Below are 17,849 nucleotides of genomic sequence, written 5' to 3'. Positions count from 1 at the left end.
GGCGGGCCCGGGACTCCGCCCACGGGAGGGGCACGCCCACCTCCCCAGGAGGGCGGGGCACCCTCAGCGCAAGTGGGCGGGCCCGAGACTCCGCCCACTGAGGGGACACGCCCACCTCCCCAGGAGGGCGGGCCCGAGACTCCGCCCACCGAGGGGACACGCCCACCTCCTCCAGGAGAGCAGGGACTGGGCTCCGCCCACGAGAGGACGCGTCTCTCGCCGAGCGCTTCGCGGGCTTCCGGTCGGAACCGGAAGTTGTGGTTACCAAGGCGACGCCACGCTGCCGGCAGAGCAGGTGAGCCGGACGTCTGTCTCCTGCCCTCAAGGCCGTCAGACTCCTGATGGTCTCCAGGTCTCCAGAGAATGTGAGGGGCCGTCCCCCTCCAGCCGGAGGCCCCGGGGATCCCGAGTACGGGGGAACGCCGAAGGGAACCTCGGCCGGGCTCCCCAGCCCGAGACCCCCGGGCCTTTGCTGAGGACATGGTGGGGGGGTCCCTGCCCTGGAGCTAGGCCCGCTCTGGTGGAGTCTTAGGGTTACTGAACACTCCACGAAGGATGGAGGAAGAGGGCAGCGAGCGTCGGCCCACTCGAGGCGCAGACCACAAAGTAAGGGCCCCTGGGTCAGATCCGCCTGCCCCTGACAGGTCTGGAGGTGTGGCGTGGGGCCCCAGTCCGCTATGTTGGATGTTCAAATGTTTAAAAGTCAGAAGTTACTCGATAAACCAGGCTCTGTGCGCCCGCCTGGTGAATGTGCCTTCAACAATGACCTGGGAGGCCCAGCTCACTTTTTGGAAATTTTTTTTCCTTTTATTTCTTTTGTGCTGGTCCAGGGACTTGAACTCAGGGCCTTGCACTCTCGCCTGGCTCTTTCCTAGGAGCTCATGGCTGGTCAGACTGCTCGGGCCACACGTGCACGTCTGTTGTTCTTCCTGAGACACTTCTCTCAAATTAACCACCAAAAAGCTGGAAGTAGAAGTGTGGCTCAAGTGGTAGAGGGCCGGCCTGGATGACAGGTGTTAAGCAAGAGCTCAAGGCTCAGAGTTCAAGCCCCACCAAAAAAAAAAAAAGCAACACGATTCTAAATTCCACTCCTCCTTCACAGCACATCTCACCTTGGGTTGACCTATCTGTCATGTTCTAGGACTGTGATCAAGTACACCAGTCTCTGGAACAAATAGTCCTTGTAGGACTCGCTCTGTGCCTGCTTCATTTCCGTTGCTTCCTTTGTGCTCAGCTTCTCGTGGGCGAGCAGAAGCTCCCAGGGCCACCTCTGCGATGTCCTCCAAGGGAGGTCAGGCTCAGAAGACAAGACTCCCTAATTTCATAAGAAAGGGGCCGCAGGAGGTTCCACCCCCAACAGAGAAGGACTGGCATAAGGACGATGAGAAGGATTACACCTTCCTTGACCCAGATCAGGGTCTGGATTCCCTGCCACAGCCATACCGGATGATCAACAAGGTGCTGAACCTCCTGTTTGATCAGATATGGGAAGTTATTGAAGAGAGGGAAGCCGTGAGGGAAGCTGAACTCAACCGGGTCAGGCCTACTGTGTATCCTCCGCAGGAGGAAATCCAGGTAAGGTACACACCAGGGAGGTGGGGGGGGGGGGGGCGGTGCACTCTCCCCTGAGTGTCAATGATAGATAAGAAAACCAGGGGAAGAATTCCAGCCAGAAACCTTCATTTTATTTTTTTCCAGTTCTGGACTTGAACTCAGGGCCTGGGCACTGTCCCTGAGGTTCTTTTGCTCAAAGTTAGCACTCTACTACTTGGACCACAGTGCCACTACAGGCTTTTTTTTTTCCTATTTATGTGGTACTGAAGAATCGAACCCAGAGCTTCATACATGCTAGGCAAGCACTCTACTACTAAGCCACATTCCCAGCCGGAAACCTTCATTTAATAAGACTGGTGCATGTCTGAGCTATTGTAGGAATGCTGTGGTTGAAGAAAACTGATCTAGTAGTTTCCTGGGGAAATAAGGTGTTCTAGCTAATTGAAAATTATATAGGAGTGCTTTCCCACTCAGCTAGAGATATCGAAAACCTACCTTAATGTAGGCATACAATTGTCTTGCTCCATGGTGGAGAATCTGTCAGAACCTCAGCTGCTGCTGCTCCCACGGGTCCTAGGTGAGCGGAGCTGGGGCCTGTGGTCCTGTTTCGTCTTGGAAATGTACATCACTTCCTCTAGCCTCTTCCAGCTCAAAGTGAGACACCATCAGTGTGGGGGTGCTCTCTCTAGGAAGAGCCCTGGACCCTCTTTGGAGCATGAGCTCCTCATACTTGAAGACAGCCAAGAATAATTTTTTTTCTTTTCTCTTCTTTGATTTTGTTTTCCCAGCTCAACAGAATGTCCACTTGCATGGCTATTTCCCAAGACTATCTGTTCATCGGTGGAACTAAGGGCTTCTCCATCTACCACCTGTCCAATGCTAAACGGATATACCTCTGGGAGAAACTTAAGGCTGATGTCACTGCCATCTGGGCTGCAGATCTGGGGAGTGAAATACTTATTGCTTCAGTGGATGAAACGGGTATTTGTCCTTTTGATTTCCCTTGTTAGCCTGATCTGCAGGGATCTGTGGGCTGGTGTTCAGTATCTTCTCCCTCCAGGTAGAGGCAGGCTCCAGAATTAGACAGCACGAGTATGACATGCCAGGCACGACGCCCCTGTTTCATGTTAGCCTGTTTGTTTATGCCACTACCGGGGCTTGAACTCAAGGCCTTGCACTTTTGCTTGGCTTTTTAGCTCAAGGTTGGTGCCCTGCTACTTGAGCCATACTTCCTCTTAGGGAATTTTTTGCTGGCTAACTGGAGATTAAAAAGCAAAATCTCTTGGATTTGTTTGCCAGAGCTGGCTTTGAACCTGATTCTTAGCTCTCAGCATCCTGAGTAGTTACATTTACAGGTATAAGTCACTGGCAGGCAGCACAAAGGAATTTTTGGAGTGCTACCTTCATACAACTTTCCTGTAAGTGTAAATTCAAAATAAGCTTAATAAAAACCTGGCACCAGTGGCTCATGCCTATAATCCTCACTACTCAGGAAGCTGAGATCTTCAGGCTTGCCACTGGAAGCCAGCCGAAGTAGGAAAGTCCATGAGACTTTTACCTCCAATGAACCACCAGAAAACCAGAAGTGGCGCTGTGGCTCAAAGTGGTAGAGTGCTAGCCTTGGGTGAAAAAGCTCAGATCCAGGACCCAGGCTCTGAGTTCAAGCCCCCGGACCAACAGCAACAACAACAAGAACAACAAATAAGCGAAAGGAAAATACAATAAAAAGACTTAGTGGGTGACGAATGGCATGAGTGGGGTGCAGAGAAAGGGGGTTCCCTGCCCCTCCCCGGCCTGGCATCACTGGAGATGACAGCCACGTTGCTTGGTGAGAACTGCAGTGGAGTGCGTGTGGACTTTAGGCCGGAGGCTGTCTCTGTGGGAATGCTGATGCCCTGTGGCAGGAGTAGGTCTAGAGAAAGGGCTTGTTTTGCACACGCCAGCCCTCACGATGAGGAATCGGCGGCGTCCTCCCCTGGCATGGAGCAGGGGCCCCACGGACCTTCATCAGGTCCAATTAGACTGATGAGTTCCCCCACAGAGAGCCAGGTGCCTTTATGAGCTCTCTGTCTTGGCTGCCAAGATGTCTGGCGCTAAATTGCAGTGTGTGGGTACGGCACGCTGGGATGGGGCGGGAAGCGGAATGCTGGAGTGGTTGAGTGGGCAGAGCTCCAGGCAGAAGGAGCCTCCTGGCTGAGGTGAGCTCAGAGACTGAGCTGGCAGGAGGAGCTCGGCTCAGCACAGGGAGAAGCAGAAACAACTGAAGCCCCAGCACGGGTGTGGAATGAAGGGGTGCTTTGGGGTGGCAGATGTGCGCCCTGGAGGCATGTGGGGGGTGCAGTAGTCTTAGGCCAGCAGAGGGGACGGGGGGGGGGGGCAGCCTGGGCTGCAGGTGAGGCTGGAGGAGGGGCGGCGTGGAGGAGGGAGCAGGCGGGTGGGCAGTGGCCCCGGCTTACACCCCCGCCTGTGTCTCTGTTTCAGGCGTCCTTAGACTGTTTTACTTTTATAAGGACTCTCTTTACCACATCAAAGCCATCAACGAAGCAGTAAGTTCCTGTTCTTTTTGCTTTTAGAAGAAGGTGACTTCAGATAAAGGGAGAAGTTAATGAAGAAGAAGTACCCACACCAAATGTTAACACATCCAAGTTCACCAGACAAACATTTCTGGACGTACAAGCACTGCTAGACCCCAGCACAGAAATAGTGGGGGATGGCTGGGAAGGTGGCTCAGTGGTAGAGCGCTTGCCTTACATGCATGAGGCTCTGGGTTCAATTCCTCTGCACCACATAAGCAAAAAAAAAGTCAGAAGTGGTGCTGTGGCTCAAGTGGTAGAGCGCTAGCCTTGAGCTGAAGAGCTGAGGGACAGCGCCCAGGCCCAGAGTTCAGGCCCCACGACTGGACCCCAAAAAAAGAAAAGAAAAGAAACTTCAGAACTAGATGACAGTTTAGTCAGATGTGACAGATATCTCTGGAACATTCCAAACCAGCCTGAGCAGAAAAACCTGTGAGACTCTTATCTCCAACTAACCAGCACAAAGCTGGAAATGGAGATGTGGTTCAAGTGGTGTAACACTAGTCTTGAGTTTAAAAAAAGGCCAAGCAAGAGCTAGAGGCCCTGAGTTCAAACCTCAGTACCGCACGCGCACACGCGCGTGTGCACACACACACTCACACACAAAGGAAAGGAAAGGAAAGACCTGGGGTGTGGCTTGCTTAGCCAGCTTGAAGCACTGGGATCAACCAATTACCAGAACAGCAAAAAGCAATAAAGATCACAAAGGAATTAATCCTTCATTAAGGAGCTTATCAACCTAACTAGTCCAGGCTCCTTATTTCACTGGTCATCTTCACGCCCCTTAAAGGTAGTGTGTGAGCATCCTGAGCCCATCCCAGCTTGCCCCCAATCTGAGGATTCAGGCCACGCTTGTATCTCGCCTTTCATGCAGCAACCAGCTGATTATTTGGTGACATATTAGAGCTTACTTCAATCATCTGAATAACCAAACGTCAGCACAGATTTCTGGGTTTGCCAACCTAGCCGGGAGATTCCCACACCTGGGCCCAGATCACCAGGAACTAGGCCTGAAAAGCATGTTGCCCTGCTCCTGCCCCCGCTGCCCAGGGCCAAGAAGTGGGAAGCATGCGTCCCTGTCCTGGGGGCGGGGACTCTGCCTCCCGTGACCAGGCTGTGCCTCTCCCGGCAGGAGGAGAGCAGCAAGCAGAACACCTGCCTCCACGTGGAGATCTCCAAAGGCGGCGACTTCATGGCCATCCTCCTGCAAGGCAAGGCCTCGTCTGCATCCACTCCTGGAGATCACTTTACACCTAGGGAAGAGACGCAGGGAGAGAACCCAACTCTCCTGGGTCCTTCCGCCAGCTCTCCCAGGCCCGCACCGAGGAACACGACCAGGGTGCAAATGACACTGGCACAGTACCACCCAGTAGCGCGGCTGCTGGCTGCCGATCGCCGGCCAGACTTCCCCAGCCCCCACTGACTGTCCTGCGTGTGTCATACGTAACCATGTAGATTTTTTGCCTGGGGCTGCACTGGATCAAGATCCTCTTGTTTGGGTTTCCTCACAGCTGGGCTGACAGGCAAACTCACCATGCCCAGCTTTTTTTTTTTCTTTCTTCCCTTGGTGGTAGGGCCTGAACTCTGAGCCTGGGCACTGTCCCTGAGCTACTCAGCTACCACTTGAGCCACAGCACCACTTTGGTTTTCTGGTGGTTCATTGGAGATAAGAGTCTCACAGACGCCGGGCGCTGGTGGCTCACGCCTGTAATCCTAGCTCCTCAGGAGGCTGAGATCTGAGGATCGCAGTTCAAAGCCAGCCCGGGCAGGAGAGACCGTGAGACTCCTATCTCCAATAAACCACCAGAAAACTGGAAGTGGCGCTGTAGCTCAAGTGGTAGAGCGCTTGCCTTGAGCTGAAGAGCTGAGGGACAGCGCCCAGGTCCAGAGTTCAAGCCCCACGACCGACAAAAAAAAAGAGTCTCACAGACTTTCCTGCCCAGGCTGGCTTTGAACTACGATCCTCAGATCTCAGCCTCCTGAGTAGCTAGAATGACAGATGTGAGCCACTAGCACCTAGCTCATGCCCAGCTCTTTATTGGTTAAGATGGGGAGGGTGTTAAGAACTTGGGGCTCACAATTTTAGCCCCCAAGTAGCAGGGATTACAGGCATTAGCCAATGAGCCACCTCCCTAGCTTGGCAGGCTTCCTATTGAAGTTGAGCCTGTGGATGACAAAATGGTGGCCACAGCCAGTCCAGCCCCTCCTTCCCTGGCCCTCCCCGCTTGCTCTGCAGACAGGGACAGCTCTCAGCATGGAGCGGGTGCTGCCCGGGCGAAGCCCTGACTCCTTGCAGAGGGCGGCTGGAGGGGACCGACAGCTCTTCCTGGGAAAGTTATTTTGAGAGTGGAACTTGCAAAAACCATTATGAAATGGCTGCCCCTCCAGCCCAATCCAGTTGCTGCCCCGGGGGCCGCGCGGCGGAGCCCATCTCCCAGTCTCCCGGCCAGGCTGCAGTTCCAAGCAAAGGGCCTTCCCCAGCCAAAGGCCGCTGCACTTGCTCAATGGCCCTTTGTTCCCGTAGCAGGGGCTGGGGAGCTTTGGCTGGAAGTGTACAGACTGCCCAAGGACATGTGGTTCAAGGAGACGGAGTACCCACAGTCCAACCTGAATTCAAAGAAAAAAGTCAAACCCTTGGTAGGAAACACTGCCATTCCCCCGGCCCCCCCCCCCACCCCGCACGTATCCACCCCCCACCCCCACCCCCACCCCAGGAGCAATGGCGGAGGGGGCAGGAGGGCTCCTCGGCAAACCTGCTGGGAATTAACCCCTCTCTTCCCTCCTCAGAACACGCTTGACAACGTTCCTTCAGAAAACTTGGACACATTGGTAAGAAACTTTAAGGAAGATCTCCAGCATGGCTAGAGGTGCACTTTAAAGGTTCTGGTTTTGACTTGAATTTGCACTGGGGACCCGTCCTCTGTCTTCACCTGTGTGTTCCCACCCGAGAAGTGTCACTCACCCCGAGTCAGGGGCCTGACCTGAGAGCGCCGCCGTCCTGTCCTCACCCTCGGTCCCCTCTTGTAGCACTTGCTCTCTGGCTGAGGGCCGGGGTTTCTCCAAGATGGCTCCCGGGCCTACCGGCTGTGCCTTCTCCTTAGCAGGATGGGTCCATCAACTTCCGCGGAGATATTAAGCTGACCTATCCGTCCTACCTTATGAAGATCAAGCCGCCCAAGCCCGTGTCAGGTCAGAGGACCCCCTGACACAGCCATCTCCGGCTCCACTTCCCCTCCTCAGCCGTTCACATTCCCACCTTTTCTATTTATGACGGCAATAGATGCAATGCATACTTCTAAAGTAGAAGCTATTTAATTTTAATTTTTTTTTTTTGTCAGCCGTGGGGCTTGAACTCTGGGCCTGGGCGCTGTCCCTCAGCTCTTTAGCTCAAGGCGAGCACTCTACCACTTGAGCTACAGCGCCACTTCCGGTTTTCTGGTGGTTTATTGGGAGATAGGAGTCTCACGGTCTCTCCTGAACCGCGATCCTCAGATCTCAGCCTCCTGAGTAGCTAGGATTACAGGTGTCAGCCACCAGCGCCCGGCGAGAAGCTATTTTAAATTCATAACCGAATTTAAATTTTAAATTCGTAAGCTTCCAGGACCTAAAAACAGGAAAATGTGGGCATGGGCAGGATGCTAGCAGCCTTACAGATTGGGAAAGGGAGCCGTGGGCTTGTGGAGCTGGTTCTTCAGCTTGAATTCAGAGCCTCATCTTCTTGCTTGGCTTTTCTGTCCAAGACTGCCACACTACCACTTGAGCCATGTCTCCACTTCATTTTGGAGATGGAGTTTCACAGACTCTTCTGTTTGGGCTGGCTTTGAACTGTGATTGGATCTTGGCCTCCTGAGTAGCTAGGACCACAGGCATGAGCCACCACTTCCTATCTTAAGAGGAAGCTTGCTTGCTTGCTTGCTTTCCTTCCTTCTTTCTTTCTTTGTCTGTTGTGGGGCTTGAACTCGGGGCCTGAGTACTGTCCTTGAGCCCATTTGTGCTCAATGCTAGTACTCTACCACTTGAGCTATAGCACCACTTCTGTTTTGTTTTTTTTTTTGGTCCAGTCGTGGGGCCTGAAATCTGGGCCTGGGCGCTGTCCCTCAGCTCTTCAGCTCAAGGCTCTACCACTTGAGCCACAGCATCACTTCCAGCTTTTTTTTTTCTTTTTGCTTATGTGGTGCTGAGGAATCGAACCCAGGGCCTCAGGCATGCAAGACAAGCCTCTACCACCTTCCCAGCCCTACCACTTCCAGTTTCTGAGTGGCTAACTGGAGATTATTGTCTCTTAGCTGGGTGCCAGTGGCCCACACCTGTCATCCTAGCTACTCAGAAAGTTGAGATCTGAGGATCTCGGTTCAAGACCAGCCTGGGCAGAAAAGTCTGTGAGACTTTTTATCTCCAATGAAACATCAGAAAACTGGAAGTGGTGCTGTGGCTCAAGTGGTAGAACGCTGGCCTTGAGTTGAAGAGCTGAGGGACAGCGCCCAGGCCCAAAGTTCAAGCCCCACACCAAAAGGAAGAAAAAAGATGAGAGCGTCTTTGGGGACTTTTCTGCCTTAGCTGGCTTTGAACTGCCATCCTCAGACCTCAGCTCCTGAGTAGCTATGACTATACCCGGCAAGAGAAGGGTTTTTAAAGGCAGGGGATGCAGTGCATACCAACACTGGGAGAGACCAAGGCTGCCAAATGGAACGGCGCGGGTGCTGGGAAGGGCTGCAAGAGGCATCTGACGGCAGGTGTGGGCCCTGAGTGGATGGAGACAGAGGCACGGACCCCTGAGCCCTCCTCAGAGATCCCCAAGACAGAAAGCAGGAGGGAGGGGCTGCCTGCGTGGCGCGGGGCTGCATCCTGGCATCTTTTCAACCAAGGCACCACATTTAAAAGCCCCCTGGAAGTGTTTAGCAAAATGGAAGACTGGTACGGGCTGGGCTCGGGGCAGAACCACTTCATCCGGGAGAGCCAGTGGGAGCAGCACGCGGACATCTTCTACTCCTCCTACAAGAAGTACCTGGACCCTGACCAGGATGTGGAGGAGCCGTTCAGGTGAGCCGGCCTGGCAGATGCCCCCCCTCCCCCCGCCAGCCAGCACGAGCCCCGCCCTGACACCGTCTCCCCCACAGCTCAGCCATGTTCCACTTCCTGCTCCCCAGCTGCATCACGCTGATGCCCGGAGAAGTCAAGGGCCCCCCGGGTGAGTGCACTCCTGTCCATGTGGCATGTGGCAAGCTGGCGGGGGGGGGGGGAGAGGTTGGGGGGGACAGAGCCTAAGGGTTCCATGGGATCGGGCCACAAGGCCAGCAAACCCCAGCTAAAAACCCCACAGGCCAGGGCTGGGAAGGCGGCTCAGTGGTAGAGCATCTGCCTTGCATGCATGAGGCCCTGGGTTTGATTCCCCAGCACCACATAAGCAAAAAGAAAAAAAGCCAGAAGTGGCGCTGTGACTCAAGTGGTAGAGCGCTAGCCTTGAGCTGAAGAGCTGAGGGACAGCGCCCAGGCCCAGAGTTCAGGCCCATGACTGGACCCCTCCCCCCCCAAAAAAAATAACCCACAGGCCAGAGTGGAGGTGTGGTTCAGGTGGAGGAGTGCTAGCCTTGAGCTGCAAAGCCAAACAAGAGCAGGAGTCCCTGAGTTCAAGCCCTAGTACACACACATACACAGCCCTACACATATACACACAGCCCTAGTACATACACATACACAGCCCTAGTACACACACATACACATACACAGCCCTACACACAGCCCTAGTACACACACATACACAGAGGCACATATGCACGCACATGCACACGCACACACAAACCCCAGCGACTGAGAAGACACAAATGCCAAGATGACAGGAAAGCAGCCAAGCCCACTTGCTCCCATTCTCCCGGCCGGAAGCCAGTGCAGGAGCCACGGTGGGGAAGCACACACAGAGGCTTCCCGGCTTACCCGGCCTGGCCTCCCGTCCACCCCAGGAGCAGCCTGCGTCCTCGGCGTGCACTGGACCGGCAGCCACAACTTCTTCCTCTACTCCCTGAACCGAGTGATGAAGGGTAAGGTCCTCCCTGGGCGCCTGGCGTGCTCAGCTCACACGAGGACACCACAGCTGTGCAGGCAGAAGTGGGGTGCTCCCTGGCTGAGGAGCCGCCGCAAGGGGCAGCCCCTGGGCAGATCAGACGTAGGCCACGGGGACCCCACGGCAGGGAAGCTGAGGCAGAGGGTGGCCTAGATTCAGGGGTGGTGCCTCCTAGCCTGCATCAGAGCCGGTTAACTGCGCGGCGCTGAGCTCTAAAGTGAGTTTCCTGTGACTAGCAAAATCCAGAAATAGAAACCTCCTAGGGCACCGGTGCTCACGCCTATCATCCTAGCTACTCAGGAAGCTGAGATCCGAGGATCACAGTTCAAACCCAGCCTGGGCAGTAAAGTCCGTGGGACTCTGATCTCTAAGCTACCAAGAGGCCAAAAGGAGAGAGCTGCGGCTCAAGTAGTAGAGCACCAGCTTTGAGTGGAAGAGCTAAGTGACAGCGCCCAGGCCCTGAGTTCAAGCCCCAGTTCAGACACTGACGCGACACCATGTTGGAAAGGCCCTTGGACCGCCAGAGGGGGAGAGGCGGAGAGTGCGGTGCAGGAGGGGGTCTGCGGGGAGGGGGCTGACACTCCCCTCTACCCCCCAGACCCCGAGGGGGTGTGGCCCTGCGCGGCGCCCATCACCGTGTCCCAGCTCAGCCCCTCCTGCTCCTACCTGGTGCTGGCCTGTGCGGATGGTGTGCTCACGATCTGGGACATGTCTGAGGGTGAGCCAACCCCTCCTGCCCCACCAAGACACGCACCACACGCATGCGCACGCACACACACAGACACACGCACACACACACAGACACACACACAGACACACGCACACACACACGCGCGCACACAGACACACACACGCACACACAGCCTGTCCCCATCCACACGTGGGTTTCCTCTCTCCAGGATTCCCCCTGGGGGTCGTGGCACTTCCTGAGGAAAGTCTGTGCGAAAGCATTCACTTCCTGCGGTACTTCGTGGTCCACCAAGGGCAGAGCCTGTTCCCCGAGGGCACAGTGAAGTCATGCATGAAGTGCGTGGTGCTGTGCACCAACAGCTCCCTGCACCTGGTGACAGCGGACGGGGCGCAGTGCCCCAGCAGCACCGAGCTCCTGAGCAGGTCTGCGGACAGCGTTTCCTGGTCAAACATGCCCCTTCCGATGGCCTCGCCGAGCACCAGGGCTCCCGGCCACGCGCAGGCTCCGGTGGGCAGAGCAAACCCATGGTGGCCTGCATCCACGCGGTCAAAACGCACCTGCCGAGGAGGGGGTCTTGCTATGCAGCCCAGGCTGGCCTTGAACTCACAAGCCGGCCTCAGCTGTCCAAGGGCAGGCATGCAGCACGGTGCTTGGCGCAGGCTTCCATGTGGCTTTCACGAAGCATCCCCTGCAGTGGAATGTGGGCGGTTCTAGGTTTTACCTCCTGCTGCACGCGGAGGTTTCCCGGGGCAGAGGCCTAGAAGAGGAGGCCGAAAGTGTGAAACCTTTTAAGCAGGAGCTGCTTGTGTGCTTTGTGTCCTGCAGGACTGAGGCGCACCCAGAAGAAGCAGTGTGCGCGGTGGCGCCCGTCCCAACCCTGCCTGGCATGGTAGGTTCCCGCCTTGCTTTTCTGTCCTGTGAGTACCGCCACCTTTCCCTCCCAAAATACCTGTTGACAGCCTGCTATGTGCTGGACGGACTGGCTTTTGGGTGCAGAGAAGTTCGTCTGGGGCTGTGGTGAGGCTCTGGCTGTGTCCTGCGGCGGAATGAGAGGACGGTTTGGGGGGGGGCAGGGAGGTCCCGGAGGAGCAGGGGGGGCCGTGGGGCACAGGGCGAGGCTAGAACCTGCAGAACTCCCAGAAATCCAAGGGGCAAACAGGAGGCCATCCTGATTCACACAGCATGGTGATCACAAGGACTGGAGGGGGAGGGCGGGGGGGGCGGGGGGCCCTGTGCCTTGGCACCGCCTTCCCTGCTGTGGGGAGCAGAGGCCGGGCCCTCGAGCTGGGCCGTGGACAGCAGATGGTGACCCAAACGGCCACTCAGGCTACCCTGGGCTTTCGGCGGGGGGGGGGGGGGGGGGGGAGGGAGGGGGGGGGGGAGTCCGGAGGCCCTACCCACCACCACTTTGCTCCCTAGGTGCTGCTGTTCACCAAGAACGGCTCTGTGAACCTCATGGACGTGGGCAAGGCCCAGGTCCTCTGTGCCTTCGTGCCCCCCGTGAGCCATGAGCTGCCCTTCCCCTGGAAGCCCATGTTTGCCGTGTCCTCACAACACCCGTATTTCCTGCTCCACGGTACGGGGGGGCGGGGCACCTGGGGGCTCCCCCAGAACCCCAGCAACCACGGAGGAGGCAATGATGCAGAACCTCACCTCCTCCAGGAGGCTACCCGCGCAGACACACCAAACCCACGGACGACAGCAAGGAAGTCCCCAACTCCATCTTCTGGTTTAACTTTGAGACCTATCCGCCCCTGCAAGACATGTGCAAGAACAACGCCATCTCGCAGAAGGACCTGGCCTACAGCAAGGCCATCCCGCAGGCACAGCCTCTGGAGACGATCTGTGAGCACCTGCTCCAGAGCAGGTGAAGGCTGACCCCGCCCCCCCCCAGACCTGGTTCAAAACCTGGCATGATGGGTGGGAAGGTGGCTCAGTGGTAGAGCGCTTGCATGCACGAGGCCCTGGGTTCGATTCCTCAGCACCACATAAGCAGAAAAAAGCCAGAAGTGGTGCTGTAGCTCAAATGGTAGGGTCCTAGCTTTGAGCTGAAGAGCGGAGGGACAGTGCCCAGGCCCAGAGTTCAGGCCCCACGACCAACCAAAAAAAAAAAAAAATACCTGGCATGCGCTGCCTGGCCTGGCAGAGCCTGCTTTCTTCCTCAGCAGGCTGCGTTCTGGATGTGTGTGTGTGTGTGCACAGGTGTGCCAGCACTAGATGTGTGTGTGTGTGCACAGGTGTGCCAGCACTGGATGTGTGTGTGTGTGCGCCAGCACTGGATGTGTGTGTGTGTGTGCATAGGTGTGCCAGCACTGGATGTGTGTGTGTGTGTGCGCCAGCACTGGATGTGTGTGTGTGCATAGGTGTGCCAGCACTGGATGTGTGTGTGTGTGCGTGCAGGTGTGCCAGCACTGGATGTGTGTGTGTGTGCGCGCAGGTGTGCCAGCACTGGATGTGTGTGTGTGCACAGGTGTGCCAGCACTGGATGTGTGTGTGTGTGTGCGCAGGTGTGCCAGCACTGGATGTGTGTGTGTGCGCAGGTGTGCCAGCACTGGATGTGTGTGTGTGTGTGCACAGGTGTGCCAGCACTGGATGTGTGTGTGTGTGTGTGTGTGTGCGCAGGTGTGCCAGCACTGGATATGTGTGTGTGTGTGTGCACAGGTGTGCCAGCACTGGGGCTTGAACTCAGGGCCTTGCCTTTGGTTGGCTTTCTCACTCAAGGCTGGTGCTCTACCACTTGAGCCACACACACCCCATCTCCAGCTTTTTGCTGGGTAGTTGGAGATAAGAGTTTCCCTGATTTGTCTGCATGGACTGGCTTTGAACCTTGATCCTCAGACCTCTGTCTCCTGAGTTGCTAGGCGTACAGGCGTGAGCCTCCAGCGTCTGGCCTGGACACTTTTCACGTGCCTGATTACTCGGGCTGTGGGTATGAAATCACACCACACAGGGAGCGCCGAGCACAGCGTGACTTCTCAAAACCTGGCAGGCACGACCATGCAACCATGCGTGTCCCTGCCGGAAGTGCCGGGGACAGCAGCCCCTCCACGAGTCTTGAGGGAGGGACGGGGGACACCGCTTTGACCAGCAGCGCACCACCGCTGCCCGGCTATTCCCTACGGAGAGGGTTCTGACCCTCGCCCCGCTCTCCGGATGCGGGCGCTGCTGTCAATGGCTCAGGAAAGTATCCGTAGACAGAGGCGGGAGGACAGAGAGAGGAAACACTTAAGGGCTGGAGGCTAGGGGCAGGCGCGTCGGCCGGTGTGTGTACTTGACAGGTGTGAAGCCTTGGCACAGTGGAGGCTAGGGCCCAGCTCCAGTGCTGTCCACAGCCCAGTCCTGGGCCCAGGTCAGGGCAAGGCGGGCACGTGGCGCAGTGGCGTGTGGCTTCCGCGTGGACAGCCCGCGTGCGTGCGTGCGGTCCACCTGCCGTCAGGTGAAATGGGCGGTGGGAAGCAGCCAGGCGGGTCTGTAGGAGGGCCGGGGCCTGCGGCTCTGGGAAGCCGGGTTTGGGGGTTCGGGGGTCTCCGTCCATGAGTGACGGGCGAGGTGGCGCAGCACAGGGTGCAGGGGTCACGTGGCAGGGCCGGACTGGCCCCAGGGCCTGGAGGCAGAGGGGCAGGGAGGTTCCACAGCCCCCGCAGCGAAAGGGGACACCCGCGGTCCCTGTGAACGCCCCCTCCTGACCGTGTGATATTCTGAGGGAAGGCCTTCCAGAACTTACTTCACCCCTCCGTGAGGTCGGCTCCTGAGAAAAGCGTCCTGTCTGCCTTGACCTCCTGCCCCCCCCCGCCCCCTCCCTCAGCCTAGCAGCTGCCCTGCCTCCCTGCCTCCCTCCCTCCCTGCCTCCCTCCCTCCCCTGCCTCTCTCCCTCCCTGCCTCCCCCGCCTCCCTGCCTCCCTCCCTCCCTGCCTCCCTCCCTGCCTCCCTCCCTCCCTGCCTCCCCTGCCTCCCTCCCTGCCTCCCCCCCTGCCTCCCCTGCCTCCCTCCCTCCCTGCCTCCCTCCCTCCCTCCCTCTCTGCCTCCCTCCCTCCCCTGCCTCTCTCCCTCCCTGCCTCCCCCGCCTCCCTCCCTCCCTGCCTCCCTCCCTCCCTCCCTGCCTCCCCTGCCTCCCTCCCTGCCTCCCCTGCCTCCCTCCCTCCCTGCCTCCCTCCCTCCCTGCCTCCCTCCCTCCCTCCCTCCCTCCCCTGCCTCCCTCCCTCCCTGCCTCCCTCCCTCCCCTGCCTCCCTGCCTCCCTCCCTCCCTGCCTCCCTCCCTCCCTGCCTCCCTGCCTCCCTCCCTCCCCTGCCTCCCTCCCTGCCTCCCCTGCCTCCCTCCCTCCCTGCCTCCCTCCCTGCCTCCCTCCCTCCCTGCCTCCCTCCCTCCCCTGCCTCCCTGCCTCCCTCCCTCCCTGCCTCCCTCCCTCCCCTGCCTCCCTGCCTCCCCTGCCTCCCCATGGCCTCGGTGGGGAAGAGGCCGAGTCAGCACTGCTGAGCCATTTCTGGTTGGGAAAACACTTGGTTCTTGTTCTCCCCACTCTGAGGCTTAACATCTGGGACTCCCCCCTAGCCCCCACCCCATCCCCCCTCTCGGCCTGTCATTTCGCAAACACCCCGCTGCGGGCGGGAAGCCGTGTCGTGTCGTGCACAGGACCCGCATCAGCAGCACGCATGCCCCAATAGCTTGCCTCTCCACGCTGAGCCTCCCCGCGGCTTCCCGTCCCCTCCTGTGCCCCAAGTTGCCTCCACTGCCTCTAAAACTGGGTGAGCGGTGAAGCTGTGTGGCAACACGTGGTTTCCAACCTGCCGCGTGTGCCAAACCGCTGCCCCGCCGCCCGCCGACGCCCACGCCGCCTCTGCCAGGATCCACAGCGGCCGGCGGCCAGCTGCCTGCCTGGCACCGCCCGGCCCCACCTGCGCGGCTCTCCCCATCTCTGCCAGCCCCCGATGAGTTCCGAGGACCCGGGGAGACACAGGTTCTGAGGTTCCAGCCCAGCTCCCGCACCCACATGTGCCCCACAGCCCTGCACCCCCGAGAAATGGGACAGAGGAGCAAGGCCGACCCGAGCATGCCCCACAGGGACTCCAGAGTCCATTCCTGTGGGTTTGTTTTGTCTTTGTGTTTTTGTTTTTTGGGGTTTTTTTTGGGGGGTCCAGTCGTGGGGCCTGAACCAGATCTGGGCCTGGGCGCTGTCCCTCAGCTCTTCAGCTCAAGGCTAGCGCTCTACCACTTGAGCCACAGCACCACTTCCAGCTTTTTCTTCTTATGTGGTGCTGAGGAATGGAACCCAGGGCCTCAGGCATGCAAGGCAAGCGCTCTACCACTGAGCCGCCTTCCCAGCCCTTGTCTTTGTGTTTTGAGTCATAACTCAGCCCAGGCTGGCCTTGAACCTGCAGCTCACCTGTCTCTACCCGCTTAGCGAGGGGCCATGGCCGTGCACTGGCTGTTTCCTGAAAGATTCTAAGTGAGAAAATAAGTGTGCACGCAGTATGTCGCACACTTTCATTGGCATCATTTGGTACGAGGGCTTGAACTTGGGGTCTCATACTTGCTAGGTAGGTGCTCTGACTAAGCTGTGCCCCAGCCTTTTTGTCTTAGCATTTTTTAGTCTCTGGGACAGCGCCCAAGCCCTGAGTTCTAGCCCAGACTGTGACTCTGTGTGTGTGTGTTTGTGTATGTGTGTGTGTAATACAAAAGACTATGTAAGAAGCTCTTGGAAACAGAAAATGAGGATCTGAGCTAAGAGGGACAGAGAGGCGAGAGCCTCAGAGCAAAGCCAGCGGTGCCAGCGTCGTCTTGCTCCTGAAACATGTCCCTCTTGAGCAACCGCGCACAGCGGCACACGCCGGCTCCCCACTACAGCGGGAAGGGTGGGACTGCGGTCCAGGCCTGGTCCTAGGCAAAAAGTGAAGTCCCATCTTAAAACGGCCAGCGCAGAAGAGGGCTGGAAACATGGCTCAGCATTAAAGCACCTGCCTAGCGAGTGGGAGACTCCGCTCCGGATTCAAACCACCACCACCAAGTGGCCCTCTTGTTGCTCTGATGCCACCTGGGCACCCAGGGCAGAAACGGGGGGGCAGGGGGACAGCCCGCACCCCACAGCCCACTGCCAGACCCCCCCACACCTGCTAGCAGCCCGGCTCTGCACTCGCGGGGACAGGCAGTCTGCGTGGACACTGATGTGAGACCCACTTGGCGCGTGGCCCCGCGGCGCAGGGGTGCAGCCTTGTCCTGGGGGGAGGGACGCCGCTCACCCCCCATGCTTCCCCCGCCCCACGGCGCAGGGGTGCAGCCTTGTCCTGGGGGGGGACACCGCTCGCTGCTCACCCCCGCCCCGCGGCGCAGGGGTGCAGCCTTGTCCTGGGGGGGGACGCCACTCACCCCCCATGCTTCCCCCGCCCCGCGGCGCAGGGGTGCAGCCTTGTCCTGGGGGGAGGGACGCCGCTCGCTGCTCACCCCCATGCTTCCCCCGCCCCGCGGCGCAGGGGTGCAGCCTTGTCCTGGGGGAGGGACGCCGCTCACCCCCCCCCCCCCCCCGTTGATCCGCTGCAGCTTCCAGATCCAGAAGAGCCAGGAGCAGTGGGGCCGGCTGCGGAGGTTCTCCCTGCTGCTCCACAGAGAGAACCTGAAGAAGTGAAGCGGTGACCGGCCTGGGCCTGGGCGGCCGCCCCGAGGGACAGGACCCACAGGAGACAGGAAGCCGCGGGGAGGGCGGGTGGACATGGCGGGGCCCGGCCCCTCGGCCTCCAGGACAGGCCACAGGCGCCCCCCGCGGCAGACGCCACCCAAATAAACGGCAGTGCTGGGCTGGGAAGGTGGCTCAGTGGTAGAGTGCTTGCCTTGCATGACTGAGGCCCTGGGTTCGATTCCTCAGCACCACATAAGCAGAAAAGAAGCCAGAAGTGGTGCTGTGGCTCAAGTGGTAGAGCGCTAGCCTTGAGCTGAAGAGCTGAGGGACAGCGCCCAGGCCCAGAGTTCAGGCCCTCTACCGGA

The 17,849-nt window shown here is 58.3% G+C and overlaps 1 protein-coding gene across 1 annotated transcript; it reads left to right on the top strand.

Annotated features, from left to right (window-relative positions):
• Positions 1-1,203: 1,203 nt before the first annotated feature.
• Positions 1,204-17,555, top strand: Wdr93 (WD repeat domain 93). Its single transcript, XM_042670461.1, has 16 exons — positions 1,204-1,575; positions 2,343-2,535; positions 4,036-4,100; positions 5,260-5,338; positions 6,655-6,764; positions 6,915-6,956; positions 7,229-7,316; positions 8,993-9,167; positions 9,245-9,315; positions 10,085-10,162; positions 10,784-10,903; positions 11,085-11,298; positions 11,702-11,765; positions 12,296-12,452; positions 12,539-12,743; positions 17,409-17,555. The coding sequence occupies exons 1-16, from the start codon at positions 1,276-1,278 to the stop codon at positions 17,491-17,493; spliced, it is 2,046 nt and encodes a 681-aa protein (XP_042526395.1). The 5' UTR covers positions 1,204-1,275; the 3' UTR covers positions 17,494-17,555.
• Positions 17,556-17,849: the final 294 nt, after the last annotated feature.

The sequence above is a fragment of the Dipodomys spectabilis genome, unplaced genomic scaffold, assembly GCF_019054845.1.
Source record: "Dipodomys spectabilis isolate Male_0828 unplaced genomic scaffold, ASM1905484v1 ptg000552l, whole genome shotgun sequence".
Classification (NCBI taxonomy): Eukaryota; Metazoa; Chordata; class Mammalia; order Rodentia; family Heteromyidae; genus Dipodomys; species Dipodomys spectabilis.
The sequence above is the reverse complement of the archived record's forward strand: the minus strand, read 5'-3'. Positions and strand labels throughout refer to the sequence as shown.

Bases quoted from the DNA above. Each gene is read 5' to 3' on its own strand.
- Wdr93 (XM_042670461.1), top strand. From the start codon at position 1,276: ATGTCCTCCAAGGGAGGTCAGGCTCAGAAGACAAGACTCCCTAATTTC. The intron at 7,317-8,992 runs GTCAGAGGACCC...TTTTCAACCAAG, and splicing joins GCCGCCCAAGCCCGTGTCAG to GCACCACATTTAAAAGCCCC. The intron at 10,904-11,084 runs GTGAGCCAACCC...TCCTCTCTCCAG, and splicing joins GATCTGGGACATGTCTGAGG to GATTCCCCCTGGGGGTCGTG.